The following is a 17,042-nucleotide window of genomic DNA, read 5'->3' on the forward strand; positions in this document are numbered from 1 at the left end:
TTGACACAGACTCAAGCTATTGTGCAATATCTTCGTCCACCATTGGAGTCATTAAACACTCCAGTGACAGCTCCAGTTTTCTCATATGTGCCCATTTTCACTATCCAGCATCGAAATAGTCGAGCGCACTGTCTCCTGTGACAGCTCTTGTTTCATGCAGGTTGCGACAGAGAAATCCATAATACTTTTTCTTTTATGTCAAGACTTTTCAAAAGTCACGTAGGAATATTTAAATGTTCGTCTCTCTAACTTAATACATCCAAACAGTCATTCTGGCAGTATCATGTAAACTGTTTGTGTAAGTCTAGTCGTTGACGACTTCTGCGTTTAATGGCAATGACTCCGTAACTGTATCCGTTTGACTGGAGAGCAGAAATTACGTCAATTTGCTAACTGCTATGTATAGAAGTGAACTTTTCTATCGGTGTTATTTTGACGATTTTACCCCGTAAACTGGTTCGAGGTGTATGAAAATACATCCACGCGTTTATAAAACTACGAATGTTAAGGTTTCGCACAGTATTATGTCGTTTTGAAATGAAAACAAACAAAAGAATAACATACAAGTCCATAAAATAATCAAACGTGTTTGTAGTCTTGGACGGATCCAAAAGGAAGGGGAAGAAGCAATTTTTAGAAATATTTCGATGACAAAATACAATACATATCGTAGCCCTGACCAACCTATAAACCGGGCCAGTCTATGTTATAGGTACAACAACACGGTTGACCCATTTAAACGAGTTGTACAATAAAGTCCATATACTACGTTTCCGACCCTAGTTGGTGCACTCCGTATTGTACTGTTTTGTCGTGAGTTCGAATCCCAGACCCGTACAATTTTTATTTTTAAAACTACATCTAATTTCTTATTTGTCAATAACGTTCAACGCAGACTGTGATATTGAATTAAAGCAAAACGTGTTAGTTTTATAAATTCTATGACATTCTTATACTTCACTTTAAATCGTATTGCCCGGTCATAATTTCAGTAAAAGTGATAAATTTTAAGTTACTCCCGATTCTTAACGAAAATAAAAACAGTGAATTAGAAACCGGATATTAGTATCTAGGTTTGGAGTGTTAAAACGGTGACCACTAGTATAATCTTACACCAACATTAAACCGTCTTGTAAACAGGGGTTTATTCAGATGCATTTTCAGTACCCACTGAGATTAATGTTTACTATGAGATATTTTCAAAGGAGTGTTGACACATGCTATTTATTCTAGGGAGTTGTCAGTTATTTGCAAAAAACAACAACAAAGTTTTGTTATGGTTTTTGGTTTGACACTGACACAAGTATAGGTCATATGGTGACTGTTTGGTGGTGAAGGAAAGCCCCATGTACACATGAAGAATTCAACGCTGACAGCGAGTCTCGAACCCACAACGGGAAAGGGTAAGTGATACGATGCCAGCGACCACTCGGCCACGGAGGCCTCAACTAGTTTTTCACACTTTTTCATCTCCGGGATTATACTTTACCTGCAAAAATGACTCTGTTTCAGACTAAGGATAGTGAAGTCACCTATAGACCGGGAAGCGACGTGCAAAACTTTCACATTAACAGACGGACGGACAGGATATAAATGTACAATTTGTTCCAGAATATTTACCTCGTATGCAGATATCAATCGACACATAGACTTTCATGAAGGTAAGCTAGGTTATGAATCACGAGCTAAAGAGACAAAAGTAAATGTACGTTACATGCGTTTAACATTTCTTTCTGATCCATATGCCCGATTTTGATGTCGCGAGGGTTTAGTTGGTGTTTTACTCAATAACTCAATACATGTTCAGCCTGTCTTCACCAAGCTGTGCATTTGCTGGATTTAAGTAATTTCAGAGATATTTCCTACAAGATATCTTTTGATTTCTTTATCCCCGCCCCCACCCTCCCCCCACGAAAATGAACCCTTAAATAACAAAAAAACAACAACAACAAACAACAACAACAACAAAAAAACACCCTTCCCTCCTCGCCCCCACAAACACACACACAAAAGAGAAAAATACCCGTACTTCATTTTCGATAAGAAACATAATCATTTTGCAATTTGGAACACAGTGGTAACAGTGTTGTAATTGAAGTTGATGTCCAGCTCCTGGCGTATTTTCACTCTCATTTCATTTCAATCTGATAGTAAACGTCCGGGGAGGTACCTAGAGTGTTTAGCGTTTTCTTTGCTTCTTGTTTTATAAGTTCCCCTGAAATTTATTTAAAATGTGTTAGTACATATGAATGGTCAGTTTTCCTGTATGAAGACTTTTAGCTCAGATATACGGAGTATATGGAGCTAAAACGGAAAAACTTGGGATTGTAGCATCATTGTATCGACGTCCCTTAAATTATTCAGACGGTTCTCCTTGCCTCGGCCCCTTTTAGGGACGCCAGTTCTTTCATGAACAACTTGAAGGGTCATATTCTGTCTATAGCATCATTGTAGGGGCCTCTCCCAATTGTGTACAAATGTAGGACTTTGATGTTAGCAAATAATTTCTATATTCTGTAATTGATTGAAACTTGTTTACTCATATGATTTTAGCTGTCGTCAGATTAAAAGATATACAGTTATTACAGAACTTGACAAGTCCTTTCACTGTTTTATGATTTTTGTTGGCACAAACTTCTGTGGTTTGGAAAAAACGGTCTTTCTGTAGGGACATGAAGCATTTTAATATTAGAAGATGGGGATTAATCTATTTGTTTATATTTCCATTCATGGATTGGAGAAACATCTTAATCCCTAAAATTTTCAATATCCCAATAAAAAATAAGTATTTCGTAGTGTCTGATGTTTTTGCTATGTTTCAGTCATACGGTCGTATTCACAGTGTCTTTTGCTTTTTCTCTATATATATTTCAAACATATGGTCGTATTGACAATGTCTGGTGTTTTTCTTACATTTCAGACATAGGGTCGTCTTCAAAGTGTCTTGTGTTTTTTCTCTATATTTCAGACATATGGTCGTATTGATAATGTCTGGTGTTTTTGTTAAATTTCAGACATAGGGTCGTATTTACAGTGTCTAATGTATTTGCTATATTTCAGACATAGGGCCGTATTCACAGTGTCTGATGTCTTTGCTATATTTCAGACATAGGGTCGTATTCACAGTGTCTGATGTGTTTGCTATATTTCAGACATAGGGCCGTATTGACAGTGTCTGATGTGTTTGCTATATTTCAGACATAGGGCCGTATTGACAGTGTCTGATGTGTTTGCTATATTTCAGACATAGGGCCGTATTGACAGTGTCTGATGTGTTTGCTATATTTCAGGCATAGGGCCGTATTCACAGTGTCTAATGTGTTTGCTACATTTCAGACATAGGGCCGTATTCACAGTGTCTGATGTATTTGCTATATTGCAGATATACGGTCGTTTTCAGTGTCTCATGTTTTTCCTATATTTTAGGGCCTATTTACAGTGTCCGTTTTTGCTTTATTTCAGACAAACGGCCGTATTCACAGTATCTGATGTATTTGCTAAAAATCAGATATATGACCGTTTTCACAGCGTCTGATGCTTTTCCTTTATTTCAGACATACGGCCGTTCAAATGTGATTATTGCGATTATAATGCGAGAACGAGGAGTCAGATCAAGATCCATATGATGAGACACCAAGGTTTGTAGAAATATTTCTCAAATTACAGACACTGAGTTTAAAATTATTTGCGATTTAATGGTTTTATACGTGTTCATATCTCAATATTCTGTTTCATTCTTATTCTTTATTTAATTTTAATTCATCTAATGGAAAATACTAGGACCTCTAGACTTGCTGTATGTGCTGTACTTGAAAGATGTACGCTGGCTCCGCCCCTTTTCCTGATGATAAATGTCTTTATGAGCATACCAAATTGGTAAATGTAATATGTAGTATGATCGTTTGAGTAACACACACAGTTTACTAGTAAGATAAAAGACAACTATGTGTGTAAAACCCCTGTGGACCCTTTACGTAGTATTCAGACACATGATGGGACCTAAGTATAACGAATGCTTTTCAAGCTTGGCGGCGTCCTAGCATTATTCTTAAGCAGGGTTCGTACCAATAGAGCTTTATAGACCCTAGTAGGCCTAGTTCAGTATGGAGAGCTTCATAAGGGTAATTCGTTTAGGCTATTGTTCTCCATTACCATTTGTCTCAGATCATTTATAATTTAATTTAGTTAATTGGAAGAAGCTGACAGGTACTTTTGGAGATTAAGTCGCTTTACGTAAAGAAACAAGAAGCATCGGTTAGGTTTTATAACTGAAATACTGTTGAAAAAAAAATATAATATTATATAAAAAATACTTAAGCAGGCTCATGGAAGTATGTCGACTGGTGAAGTATGACAATAATAATCTGAAGTTCTGCACACCCAATTATTGAAAATGTCTACTATATATTTCCACTCAAGTTTCTATTGTGGTTGATCTACTTCGGGATGTGAGGCTCTGGTTGCGTTTGTTGTGCTTGATGCTTCCAATGAGACTTCCCTATTTTTAAAGTTCTCTACAAAACATGATATTACATGTCTATCACGTTTTCATACTCATTTATAAGTAAGACACCGGGGTCATGAGATATGGAAATATGCACCTAGTTAAAAAAAATCAGAGAAAATTGTTGTATCAAGTCGAGTCATTATAATTGCCATAGCAATATAAAACTGACTGTTCAATGTTAACAATGGTGAATTGGCGAAGTGCTGGGAATTTAAATGTCAGCCTGAAAGAGTTTATTACGGAAGAGCATTAGTGCCAGGTGTATGTTATTTCGGGTATGTCTATATTTCCTTGCCATATGGGCTCAAACTAGGTCGAAAACCTTCCAGACTTAAACATGGTTTAAATAGTAATTAATGTCTCGAAAATTCTAGCTAAGTATATCAAAATTTCGAGTTACTAAGTCGAAATTTCGAGTTACTATGTTAAAATTTCGAGTTATTAAGTCGAAATTTCGAGTGACATATCTCGAAATTTCGAGTTACTGACTACAATAGTCTACATTGATGTATAGGTCCTGGCCAAGATTAGGTACCTGGTGTATCCATAGAGTAGCCCTACAGGGTCATATGATTAAAATGACCGGGCAGCGTTTGCTCATAAAAATATCACTATTTAAACCATGTTTAAGTCTGGAAGGTTTTCGACCTAGTTTGAGCCCATATAGGTATACCCTACATGAACGTGTAGCAATAAGTCTGACCAAGACTGGGTAGCTGGAAATATCTAGATTTTGAGGAGAGGTCATAGAAAATTCAAACTTAGAATATTTCACCATATGACCATATCTGGAAGGTTTTCGACCTTGTTCAAGCCCCTACCACCTGAACATACTATACATGTAAATGAAAGTATATATATCCTGGATACAGTTTGAAATCTAGAGAAGCTCCAGAGGCTATGGGTTAGGTCATACATTGATGTATGGTAGTATATGTTCAAGTCGCTACATGTTGGGTACAATATATGGAAGGGTAGATAGATAATACCACTTCGAAGAGTCAAAAGTCGTCCATTATATTTTTGGCCTTTGACAGACGGACAGACGTTCAAATTTTACAGATAAAAGGGCAAGAAACGAGGTCGAAATTTCGTTTTATTAACTCAAACTTTTGAGTTACTTTACTCGAAATTACGACTTGGTATTACTTAACTCGAGATTACGAATTAGTATCTCGAAATTTCGAGTTAGTTACCCGAACATTCGAGTTAGTAAATAAAACGCACCTGGCACTAATGCTCTTCCGTAGTTTATAGATCAATATTTCAAAAAAAAAAAAAAAAATATCAAATCGCTATAGCCTGGAGTTCTGCGATGTTTAAGTAATTGCAATATTCTAAAAGGACCCTTCTATTGTAAAAAAAGGTTTAGTTAGTAAATTTTCAAAAGGATCATATAACTTGAAGGACAATGCTCCTTGAACAGACCCCCTCCTCTCCACCCCCACCCCTCTTAACACACACCAACACACTCATTTCGAAATATCACTCTTTATGTTTTTGTGAAGACACGTCTGATGTCAGTTATGTGCTATCCGAGTGTTTCTAACTGACCGAAGTATATCGAATACCAGAATCAGTATTTATATGAGCCGCGCCATGAGAACACCAACATAGTGGCTTTGCGACCAGCATGGATCCAGACCAGCCTGCGCATCCGCGCAGTCTGGTCAGGATCCATGCTGTTCTCTTTTAAAGCCTACTGCAATTAGAGAAACTGTTAGCGTACAGCATGGATCCTGACCAGACTGCGCGGATGCGCAGGCTGGTCTGGATCCATGCTGGTCGCGAAGCCACTATGTTGGTTTTCTCATGGCGCGGCTCATATGTGTTTAAAGTGCAGTTCTCTAGAATGAACACCACTGAGAAGACTGAAGTGACTGGTACTCTTAATAGAAACTTCGCGAAATAAAAATGTCTTCCTATGTAGAGAAGTGGAGTTTCCTGTTCTAAGTTGCCTTTAATAGGATTTTTACTGTAGCGGTATGTGTTGAAATTTTATTACATTTTCAGGAATAAAGAGGTTTGGTTGCAAACCATGTAACTTCAGTGCGGTGATTAAATCTGACCTTCAGCGACACTTGCAGTCCAATATACACCAGCTGAAGTCCCGTAACGCATGCCCTTATTGCGGGAAGGGGTTCATGGACCAGGTAAACTTGGAAAAACATCTCGATGGCAACTGCATTGTAAACAGCAGAAACTACACGGTGCCGAACTATTTCTACATCTACAATAATAAAGATTAGCTGAAATGGGACTATGTTTTATCTCAGTTTGAAAAGATGAGGCTATTTCTGTTTTCATCAAAAAGATTGATACGGACCAAACCTATCTCTAAACGAAGAGTATCGTCTAAACAAAAATTATAAATGTTTGAAGGAATGAGTTACCTAGGTTTACACTGTAAATCAGGTGTTTTTTTTTGGGATGTTTTGATTGGCTGCCCTCATGGTGAGAGTTTGCATTTTGAATTTTGGTGATACGCTTTGACGTTGACTTTGCTTTAAGCATATGAGACATCGGTCGGATTGACTTGGTCAGATGTAAAGAAAGAAGAATTTTTAACATTTCATCAGGAAAAGCTAACAAGTAATAACAAGAATACTACATTTGTGTCTTTTCACAATGAGGAATAAAATTGATAAAATGCTCGGCAGAGCCTTGCATTCTATCATTAATAAATTTAGTTTGAAAAGACACTCATGTAATATCCTCTATATATTCATGTTTAAGTCTAAATATTTCATATTACTTAAATAACTTGCTTATTACATGAACTGTTTCACTTATGCAGTCTTGCGTTTCACATGATTTTCAGAGTATAAAATGTAGAGATTTTTTAGGACGGTTCACATTCAGGCTGAAAAGATGCACTTGTTACCATCAGGAAAAGGTTTATGAAACATTCAGCAGTTTTTGTATGATTTTACGCCCTTAATGTCACTTTTATGCATAACTAGTAAATCTATTTAGTCATTTAGTTTATACTTATGTATTTTAGCTCGATTGTGATGAAAGCATCAAGCTTATTTGAACCAGTCTAAAGTCCGCTTCCTGGTGAAAAAAAAACAGCTACGGAGTCATGTGAGAAGGTATGATAGTATCCCCATTGGGGCTTAATCCACCAGCCCAGGGATGCGCGACCGATACCTTAACCACTAGACCACTGTTTCCCTTCTAAAATATAAGATATAGTCATTTATATAGACCTGAACAGAATCAAGTGTTTAATAATAAACTTTTTATAACCGCACAGGTGGCTCACGGGTGGGGCAATCACAAACGCCACAATATTGACCTGTGCAAATATCCTTACAGATAAGTTCGTTACAGATTAATTCAAACGATGTGAGTCAAGGCTAATTTTACCAATCTCCACAAACGTTTTGATATAACCACTCTTTCCTAAAATAACATGCATGCTTTTTTCAGTTATCGAACGGTTGTGTAGCCTTTTAGGTTCGGTTTATAACAGGATTTATGAACCTGTTAAAAGATATCAATCGTGGGTCATACCCTCTGTTAGTATCATTGTAACCAGGTTATTTAATAAGCAGCTGTTACATTATGTTCATTCAAGAGACCTAACTCCAGTATTGAAACCAGTTATAAAATATACTGATTTTATTGTTCTTACAGATATTTATATAAATACATGGCATCTCTGATTCCACTGAATATATTATGTAGTCAGAACTCTCGGATTTTGCATATTAAATACTTACTTTATTCATTTTGTGTGACTTATTGTCTATTGAAATAGTATTTTTGCATTGTAAAATGCTGGAATTGAATAGTCCTAAAGCACGCAATGTCAAATTTAAGGATGACTCAGGATCACAAACCAGTATAATTCCAAGGTCGTCCTGGAATCCCGGTAAGGTATTGAAGACCATGACAACCCCACCGACAAAACCCTTACTGCATATGATGGGTCAAAGGCGTTAAGTTGAGTGCAGTTTGTAGTTTTGATGTTTGCTCTTCGAACTGCAAAACACAAACTGGTTTTCAATGTATCAACCGTATCATGTTATAATATTTAAAAAGATATAACGTGATATATATATATATATGTATATTTCCCGTAATGTATATATGCTTGATTTTGTGTTATTATTCTTGGTTGCGTTCTTTGCTTCCAAAGAATCTTTTTACAGATTTTATTAAGTACCACAACAGCAATCCTTAATTGCCGTGTGGCGGCTGTAAAAATTCTCCCCGTACTTTGATTTAGTGTTGTTATATTTTATGATCCTTTGGGATCATGGAGTCCATTCAACATAATTATGTGTAATAGAGTTCCGCTTAAACCTGTGCTAGGAGCGTGAGAGGTGTTGCGCATTTCATTACCTCTAATAAACAGATTCCATCAAACCGAGTCTGCTATTATTATTATTCTTGGTTGCATTATTTGCTTCCAAGGGATCTTTTTACAGATTTTATTTGTTATCGAGTTTGCATATCTATCCATATTGTGTACTGTGTTTCAGTATATCGCCCGTATTTAGGCGGAATACATGCAGACATCGAATTGAATTGAATTAAAACTTCTTCACAGTGTAAACCTAACATATAAATTTTTATTTTATGTTAATTAATGAAATACTGTATTTTATTTTATGCTAACTAATGAAATACTGTATTCTATCAATTAAATATATTCATAGTTCATCACTCACACTGTGAAAATATGAAATCTATATTTTCACACTGTGAGAGATATAGCTCCGCCCCCTCATTACATTGTGTATGAATTTTAAATTATTTGCTTAAAACAGGATGAAAATTGTAGCCGCACTTTGTTCTTTATAGTATATTTCTCAATTCAAATTATTTTACTTAAAGAGAATTTCATACCGTTATGCAGCAAAAAATAAAACAAAATGGAACTTTATGTTGCATGCGTCTTTATAACGTCACAGCACGTCTGACGTCATGTCTGTTTACGCGCGTCTGTTTCCCGCGCTGAGATTAAATTAGTTGCAAATGCACATCTCAACGTAATTGAGCATAAAATAAAAAGAAAATTTGTTTGTTTTTCGTGAATATAGAATATATCTCACCTCGAAGTGAGAAAATTTTCACATTTTCACTCGCGCTACGCGCTCGTGAAAATATTTGAAATTTTCTCACTTCTCAGTGAGATATAGCCTAGATCTATTCCATATTCACTCAAAACAAACAAATATCCTCTATGTATTTCGCAATTCAGGTAACATTTTTCTTTTCAATTAAGGTCTAAGATTTCAAATTAAGAACTTGTTTATCTTTTTTTTGTGATTTGAATTGCAAACTGCAAGATATCTCGCGGAACGGAGCAGAGCTTTTATTTTTGTTAGGTTTAATAATTGAGCCGCGCCATGAGAAAACCAACATAGTGGCTTTGCGACCAGCATGGATCCAGACCAGGATCCATGCTGTTCGCTTTCAAAGCCTATTGTAATTAGAGAAACCGTTAGCGAACAGCATGGATCCTGACCAGACTGCGCGGAAGCAAATGCACTATGTTGGTTTTCTCATGTCGCGGCTCATATCAAAAACTAAATACAGAAAGATGCAGCTCGGGCTGCGAAATTAACCATTTCAGTGTGGTTGCGCTGTTTATTTAATCCATTCAGCAAACGGCAAAATATTTTGTAGTTCGAATTGTAACCTGTATTTTTATTTTGCAATTCAAGACATATATCGAACTTTTTACTTTTTCGTCTCGAGTTCAATTCCTAGCCCCATATAATTTTTATATTTAAAACTGTATTTAATTTTGTCATCTTTCAATAAGGTTCAACGAAGACAACTCAAGCAAGTTATAGTTCCAACTTTTTTCTAACTGAAACATGTCATTATTAACACACACTTATTCAACACTTTGATTTAAATATGATGTACTGTTTATGAAAGTTCGCAAGCGATAAAGTACAACGGGTTAGTTATTATTCTTCATTTAAATAGAATTACACGGCAATAGTTTAAGTATTAATTCAAATATACTGCCGATGTTGTACGAAAACAGTAACAAACGAATGAATTAGAAACACGAGAAAAACAAACTGTAATGCAAAGTAAAAAAAAAATAAGATTTTAAAGCATGAATGCGGAAAGGTTACTGGTTGTGTATTTACAAATTGCTAAAACTAAATACACCATAATACTGTGCGGTACTTATAAGGTGTGTGTATACTAATTATATACATCGCCGGTCCATAGTCGGTGCAATTTGACCAGTACATTTCAAGATTAAAACTGGGAAAAAATGTGCATTCACATGCAATACCTTGCCCATCTATAGAATACATTTACTGAATAATTCAAGTTTGTTTGTTTAAATAGTCACTAGTATTTGCCCAAGGTCTGAAGGCAACCATTTCATAAATGGTTTATTACATAACAACAAAATAATATATTTTATTATCCCCCGCAGAAGGCGGAGGGATATAGTATTGGCGTTGTCCGTCCGTCCGTCTGTCCGGAGCCATATCTAGGAAGTGGTTTGGAACATTTAAATAAAACTTCATATAGGGCCTACATGTTTACCACTACAGGAAAATGCGGCCCGTCAAGTTTCAGTCAGATTGTCCAAGTAACACCAGAGTTATGGCCTTTAGTAGTTCCTAGCGTACTATAAATATGGCAATTTCTGCTTCATTACTTGTGAGATATTTGACCTAGAACCATGAAACTTAAACGAATTTAGAACCATAATGTGGTAGTGCACACACAATTTCGTCAGGAACACTTTAGTAACTTCAGAATGATTGCCATTTGTTTAAAAATCCACACAATTGTACATAACAAACTAATCAATTGGTAGGATAGCATTAAACTTCTTTCATTTTTTTCATTTTATTATCAACATGTGGATTTGTGTACCCACACCCGGTCACCCCCACCGCCCTGGTCACTCCCTCTCCCCTCACCCCACCCCACAATTTTTTTTATTCTTTTGACCTGAATCCTGCCATGAATATTTATCAATATGCAAAGTTTTACCCTCCATACCCTCCCACCTCGCTCCTCCACCCAGTCACCCCCATCACCACACCACCCCGATCATGCACCCCCCACCATTTATATTTCATTTTATATTTTCCATCAGTTATCAACATGTGAAATTTTGTGCCCTCACCCGGTCTTAAATAAATAACAATCGATATTATTACTTACTCATTTTTAAACGCTAAGCTGCAGCGGAAAGTCAGACATCAATATTTTCCATCTTGACGTGCAATTTTCATATCGAGTGTGTGAAGTTATTTGTGACGCCAATTTCATGTATGCTGTCGCGTAAACTTCATTAATTTCAGTTCTTATCGTCTTAATTAAGACTGACGAATTTATATGATTTATATAACAAGTGGTGTCTCTTCTTCCGTAAAGTCTGCTATATAGTAAAACAAGCACTTTTGGACATGGATTGTGAATTTCACAACAAAATTACAGCTCTGTATTTCTGAAAATAAACACTGTCCCAGTAAATATATCATACCAAAATACTATCATCAACGATGAACTTTTTTGCTACACATCAAAGTATTCAGTCAATGTTCAAATTTCCCACACACATCTGTCATGGCCGCCAGTCTGGAGAAGTTTTTTAATCCTTCCGCACAGAAATGTAGTCCTGAAACACACAGACAAAACAACTGTACACAGTGTCAATAAATACATTTGGAATTTAACAAGTCAAAGTAGGGATAGCTTCAAATTGGGAACTTCAAAATCAAAGAACTACTTCCTAGGATACAACGACCCGGAAGTATTTCAATACTGGGGTGACACCAAGTGTAAATGTGTATGTAATACATGTAATTTCAATATAGAGACGGATACTTTTCTGTTTCGTAACCCGGACGATAACATGCCTATACTTTATTCATATACAAGTATACATATCCGAAAGTAGGATTATTTTAGCAACATTGAGACAGTCTCATGCCTTCCTTCTTTCTTCCTTCATTTCTTCGACTTATTCTATCTTTCTTGCACACGGGACTGGCGTTTCCTGTGATTTTATCCATGCCAGACGACTCTTGACCTGTTAATGGCGATTGTTTATTCTAAAATTCAACGAAAATCAAATACCTTGATAGTTGCTCTTTGTCCCTTATAATATATTTCTCGATTAAAACGTTATTTTACGAAAATAGCACAACGTTATGCTACAAATGATAAAACTAAACCAGAACCTGTTTTACGTCTTTGAAACGTTTTCTGTTTACGGACTTTCGTTGTCAGCTTTGTTTTTTTTTTTAAATACCCTACTGTAAGAAAGCCTGCTACAAAGTAGATACTTCATTTTGCTTTATTTATGATATGATTTGTGAAATATTTTATAATATGGTATACAAGAAAAAGTTCTATTATTGATTGTAGATGCAGATGAAAATATCCGGCTGTCGGGTAACTGTTTTAGCGGTAGCTCGACTGAGCGCGATACCGACAAAACCGAATATTCCCAATCTCCATCTACAACAAGTGTCAGGTTATAATATTCTACAATAACTACTCATACATTTATACCGCTACTGGTACTTATTCTTTGATCATACATTTCCCTTTTCATGTCTTACATTAATAACAATGCATATTTTAAGACAACGTTCCTACCCCCATTACAAATTTTAGCTCTATGTGCCCATACATGTTCTCTTTTATCAGCGAAGAGTAACCGTAAGACTTTTCTTCCATTCTTATCCTTTTCCTGTTATTTTTTGATTAAAGTATGACGTATGTAAAAACTTTAAGTGTCCCGATAGAAGATTTGTAAAGAATGTAAGACTTTGTAAACCGATTAATTATTTCTTTATATACTATATAGATTGTAACAGGGAATTATATCTTGGTTAAACCCTTTAAAAATAATAAAGTCTGACAGAGTTCAAACTATACATTAAAAAAAAAGAATATAAAAATATCACATTTGTGGGAGAAAATGTTATTTTTATGAAAAGATATGCGATATGAAATTATTGTGTGCACTTTCGCTCTGTTTTGTGTGAAAGAATTTTTAACGAAATCAACAAAAGCTAGTAACAGAGTTTTGATTTCACATGGAGGAACACAAGAGGAAGTACAAGAAATTGGAGCAAGTTTGGGTCTGCGATTTAGGAGAAAGGTAACTTTAAAGAAAAATATGATTTGTCGCATCAGATTTTACTGGCTTATCTAAATGTATAGAAATTTCAGTTTGTCGGATTCTTTTTTATAGTATACTTTCTTTAACAGAAAAGTGTAATGTAATTTCTAGGAGCATTAGCTTTTTTCTTACTTTTTTTTTTAAAAACGAACATATTCTCTTGAAATACGAAATAAATGCGTCGATCATTATCCGTTGAAAAATTATTTCTCACCACAACACTGTTTTAAATGGAACCTTTTAACGCTCAGATGAGAAAAATCAAAGTATTCACTATTTTGACAATATGGAGTACCATTTGGGTCAAAAGTATGAACTCGCACACGCGAAATATAAAATACAAGCGCTTCGTACATAATTACACGCTAGACGTGTATAGTGCATGCTAAACGTATGAACTATTACGATCAGGGCGTATTTGTTGACATGACCAATCGATATGAAGTGTACCACCTCAAAATTGACTGCTAGACTCGTGGCCGTGTTCCTTGTAAACGAACGGGTACTTCTATGTTACATTTTACGGGCATGTCATAAAAACAGGTCGGGTAGTGTTGATTTGAACTTAGAAAATATTGCTATTCCGCTCAAAACACTATCTTTTCCTGCGTAAAATATCTAGATTTGAATAGTTACTATTTTTTTATCACCTGTAAAACAAGTGGCAACAAAGCGTATACAGAAACATCAAGTATTTTAAATGTTTTGTAACTAATTTGTGTACTGTTAGAATAGTTTTTTTTTATATGATGGTATTTATATCTATTCAACTGCTTCGTTAGTTTCAATATGAATCGTTTTGCAATATTCTTTTGTACTGTTTCAACATGTTTATTCAATTTTATAAGTTAACGTATTTAAAAATCTCCCGCATACTGCAATTAGAGATGTAATAAAGTTTTATTACCTTTTTACACTAAGAGTAATTTCAAAACGCAATTACCTAAAACGTGTAAATCCGATTTAAAAATTAAGACTTCTTTGTATTCGTTTATGTTTTTTTAATAACAGTTTTATCTAAAAATATTTTGCTGAAATCTTTTTTCAAACAAAATAGATATAAAAAAGAAAAACAGCGTTATTTTTTGTATGAAAATGTGCAAAGTTATCAAGTGTAAACTCATATCAGCACATTTACTGTTTACAGTAATATTTGCTTCCTGCCATGGCATCGCGGTTTTTGCCCGGACGACTCGTCAGGTAATGGGACGGTCTGGAGTTAGAACCGAAAACTTGATTGACCTTGAAGTACTTGAGAATATTTGTTTTGTATCCCCGTATTTATCCCTTTTTGTAACACATATTTTGATTGGCTGGTAAAAATAAAGAGCGGACGCTGTGGTCCAGTGGTAACACTGTCTGACTACGAAACCAGGGGTCGTGAGTTCAAGCCCTCTTTACTCAAACTAATGCTCGAACCCACATCGGTGAGGGGCAAGTGATTTGAAGTCAGCGACCTTAACCACTCGGCCATTGAGGTCCCTAAGAACAATGATGTACTGTTTGGGTATTATAGTTTTACTGGCATCGTATGAAAAAGATACTGCTCCAAGATCAAGTACCTTCTAAACGATTTATCAATTTTTTTAATCACCGTGTACATTTTAGAATGTGACCGTATTCGAACGTTTACTTACAAAAAAGCACGTGAAAAGTTCAAAATCAAAATATAACTGCCTTTGAAGTCTTCATTGTCTGAAAGTGAAAATATATACCCTAAACACTATGGCTTCAAAATATGAAATTATGTGCATGGAAGTAAGACACCCTAGAAAAATATCCGATTTCAATCCAAGTTGTTACAAAGAAAAATCTCAGCTACAGAATATATACGATATTGCTAAATTACGTAGTATGTTATTTGAAATACTAGAGTTTGACTTTATGTTTATAAAATAGTTCATTACGTTGAAAATTTGTTTTCTAGTTCCGTCATCCTTTATTTCAGAGTAAACGACTATCTCTTTCTATTTTAGGTGCTCAGTCGGTATGAGTTTGTTCTGCCACCGTCTGTAAGCCTCGAGGAACTGAAGGACACACACCCAGAGGTAAGAAACTAGGTTTCTTCCGGCGGCATATGCCCTTTATTGTCACGGTCAGAAAATGTATTTCTAGCTCAGATATAATACATCATATGGCGGAACTTTGTATGCTCATTTCATATGTAGCAAAAATGAATGATTGTAAAATATTGTATATATAATATTATATATATAATTGTATGGAAAATTGTTTATGTCATCCCCATTCTGACAATATCAGTAGTAATACAAATGCACATTGAGCAATAGGTAAATAACTAACTGCTTACACTATCATTAACTTTAAAGCTATCATGAGTACAAAGGTCTTCTACAGATATATAACATTACTACCTCAATATAATGATCAGGGTCAAAGAAGAGAAAATCTTACACTGGTGTATGTATGGATGTAAACACAAAATATAATTCGGACATTATTCAGAACTACATTGACACCATAAAGTTCACTGGAAGCATTAACTTTACCAGTGGGTTTCCACTGACCATTACATTTTTCAGTCATTGCAAAATTTAATCTACATATCGGAATAAAACTTTACTGTTGTTTTTTAAAGCTGAAAATAGAGAAGTTGAGCTACCAAAGGAGGGAGAAAAAGACTGTGACAGTCAACGATGCCCAGTGGTCAAACCAGTGGCATTTGGTAAGTTAACACTGAAAAAAAAATTTAAACAATCTAAATGCCGGGAGGTATGCGACGACATTACATTATGAGTCGGTAATATCATCAGTTTAGTAAAAACAGTTTGTTTACCAGTACATACACTTAATCCTTAGAAGGTTTTTGTTTAATTGGCAGAAATAGGAACATATACTATTTCATGTGCACTTAAGACTATTTATTTGTAACTAAAATTGGCAGCTAATATGGATATGGTGGATATGGAAGAAGTGGGTCTGGGTCAGTAATATTTGTTTTTCATCGAATTTTGTGTGTTTTTAGCGAACTAGCCAGACACCTAGTATGAATGTGTACAATGCGTGGGACAAAGGATTTAACGGAAGTGGTGTTACCATAGCAATAGTGGATGACGGTATTGATATAGACCATTCGGATCTCCTCGATAATTATGTAAGCCTCAAATTTTAAACAGATTCTGAGACCTCTGTGCTAGGCATGGACGCATACAGGTCTAACAAGTAAAGCGAAAGTGTCTGAAGCATGTTGCAAATTTATTACCTCTCCTGAATAGACTCAGACAAACCGAGCATGTTGCTCCCTAATATCTGCTGCTAATGATCGTTTTAATCTGGTGCTAATGATCGCTAAGATCTACTGCTTGTGATTGCTAAGATCTACTGCTTTTGATTGCTAAGATCTACTGCTTGATTGCTAATATCTACTGCTTATGATCG

At 35.4% G+C, this 17,042-nt stretch overlaps 2 protein-coding genes across 2 annotated transcripts in view; both read left to right on the top strand.

Moving 5' to 3' along the window:
• The window catches only part of LOC123548290 (zinc finger protein 236-like), a 29,368-nt gene extending 21,127 nt beyond the window's left edge, over window positions 1–8,241 (top strand). The window contains exons 5-7 of the mRNA XM_045335437.2: window positions 1,513–1,661; window positions 3,555–3,638; window positions 6,521–8,241. Of these exons, the coding sequence (XP_045191372.2) occupies window positions 1,513–1,661; window positions 3,555–3,638; window positions 6,521–6,756 (469 nt within the window). The 3' untranslated portion in view covers window positions 6,757–8,241. The remainder of the gene's footprint in view (window positions 1–1,512; window positions 1,662–3,554; window positions 3,639–6,520) is intronic.
• A 49-nt stretch (window positions 8,242–8,290) lies between these two features.
• Window positions 8,291–16,776, top strand: LOC128548730 (proprotein convertase subtilisin/kexin type 4-like). The gene is made up of 4 exons (XM_053524119.1): window positions 8,291–8,392; window positions 15,620–15,691; window positions 16,243–16,329; window positions 16,630–16,776. Exons 1-4 carry the CDS (start codon window positions 8,291–8,293, stop codon window positions 16,774–16,776), a joined length of 408 nt encoding a protein of 135 aa, XP_053380094.1.
• The last annotated feature ends 266 nt before the right edge of the window (window positions 16,777–17,042 follow it).

The sequence above is a fragment of the Mercenaria mercenaria genome, chromosome 15 (genome assembly GCF_021730395.1).
Source record: "Mercenaria mercenaria strain notata chromosome 15, MADL_Memer_1, whole genome shotgun sequence".
In the NCBI taxonomy this organism is placed as follows: Eukaryota; Metazoa; Mollusca; class Bivalvia; order Venerida; family Veneridae; genus Mercenaria; species Mercenaria mercenaria.

Excerpts from the sequence above, each read along its gene's own strand:
- LOC128548730 (XM_053524119.1), top strand. The coding sequence starts at position 8,291 with ATGCTGGAATTGAATAGTCCTAAAGCACGCAATGTCAAATTTAAGGAT. Across the intron at positions 8,393-15,619 it reads CGTCCTGGAATCCCGGTAAG|GTGCTCAGTCGGTATGAGTT; the intron begins GTATTGAAGACC and ends TTTCTATTTTAG. Across the intron at positions 15,692-16,242 it reads TGAAGGACACACACCCAGAG|CTGAAAATAGAGAAGTTGAG; the intron begins GTAAGAAACTAG and ends TGTTTTTTAAAG.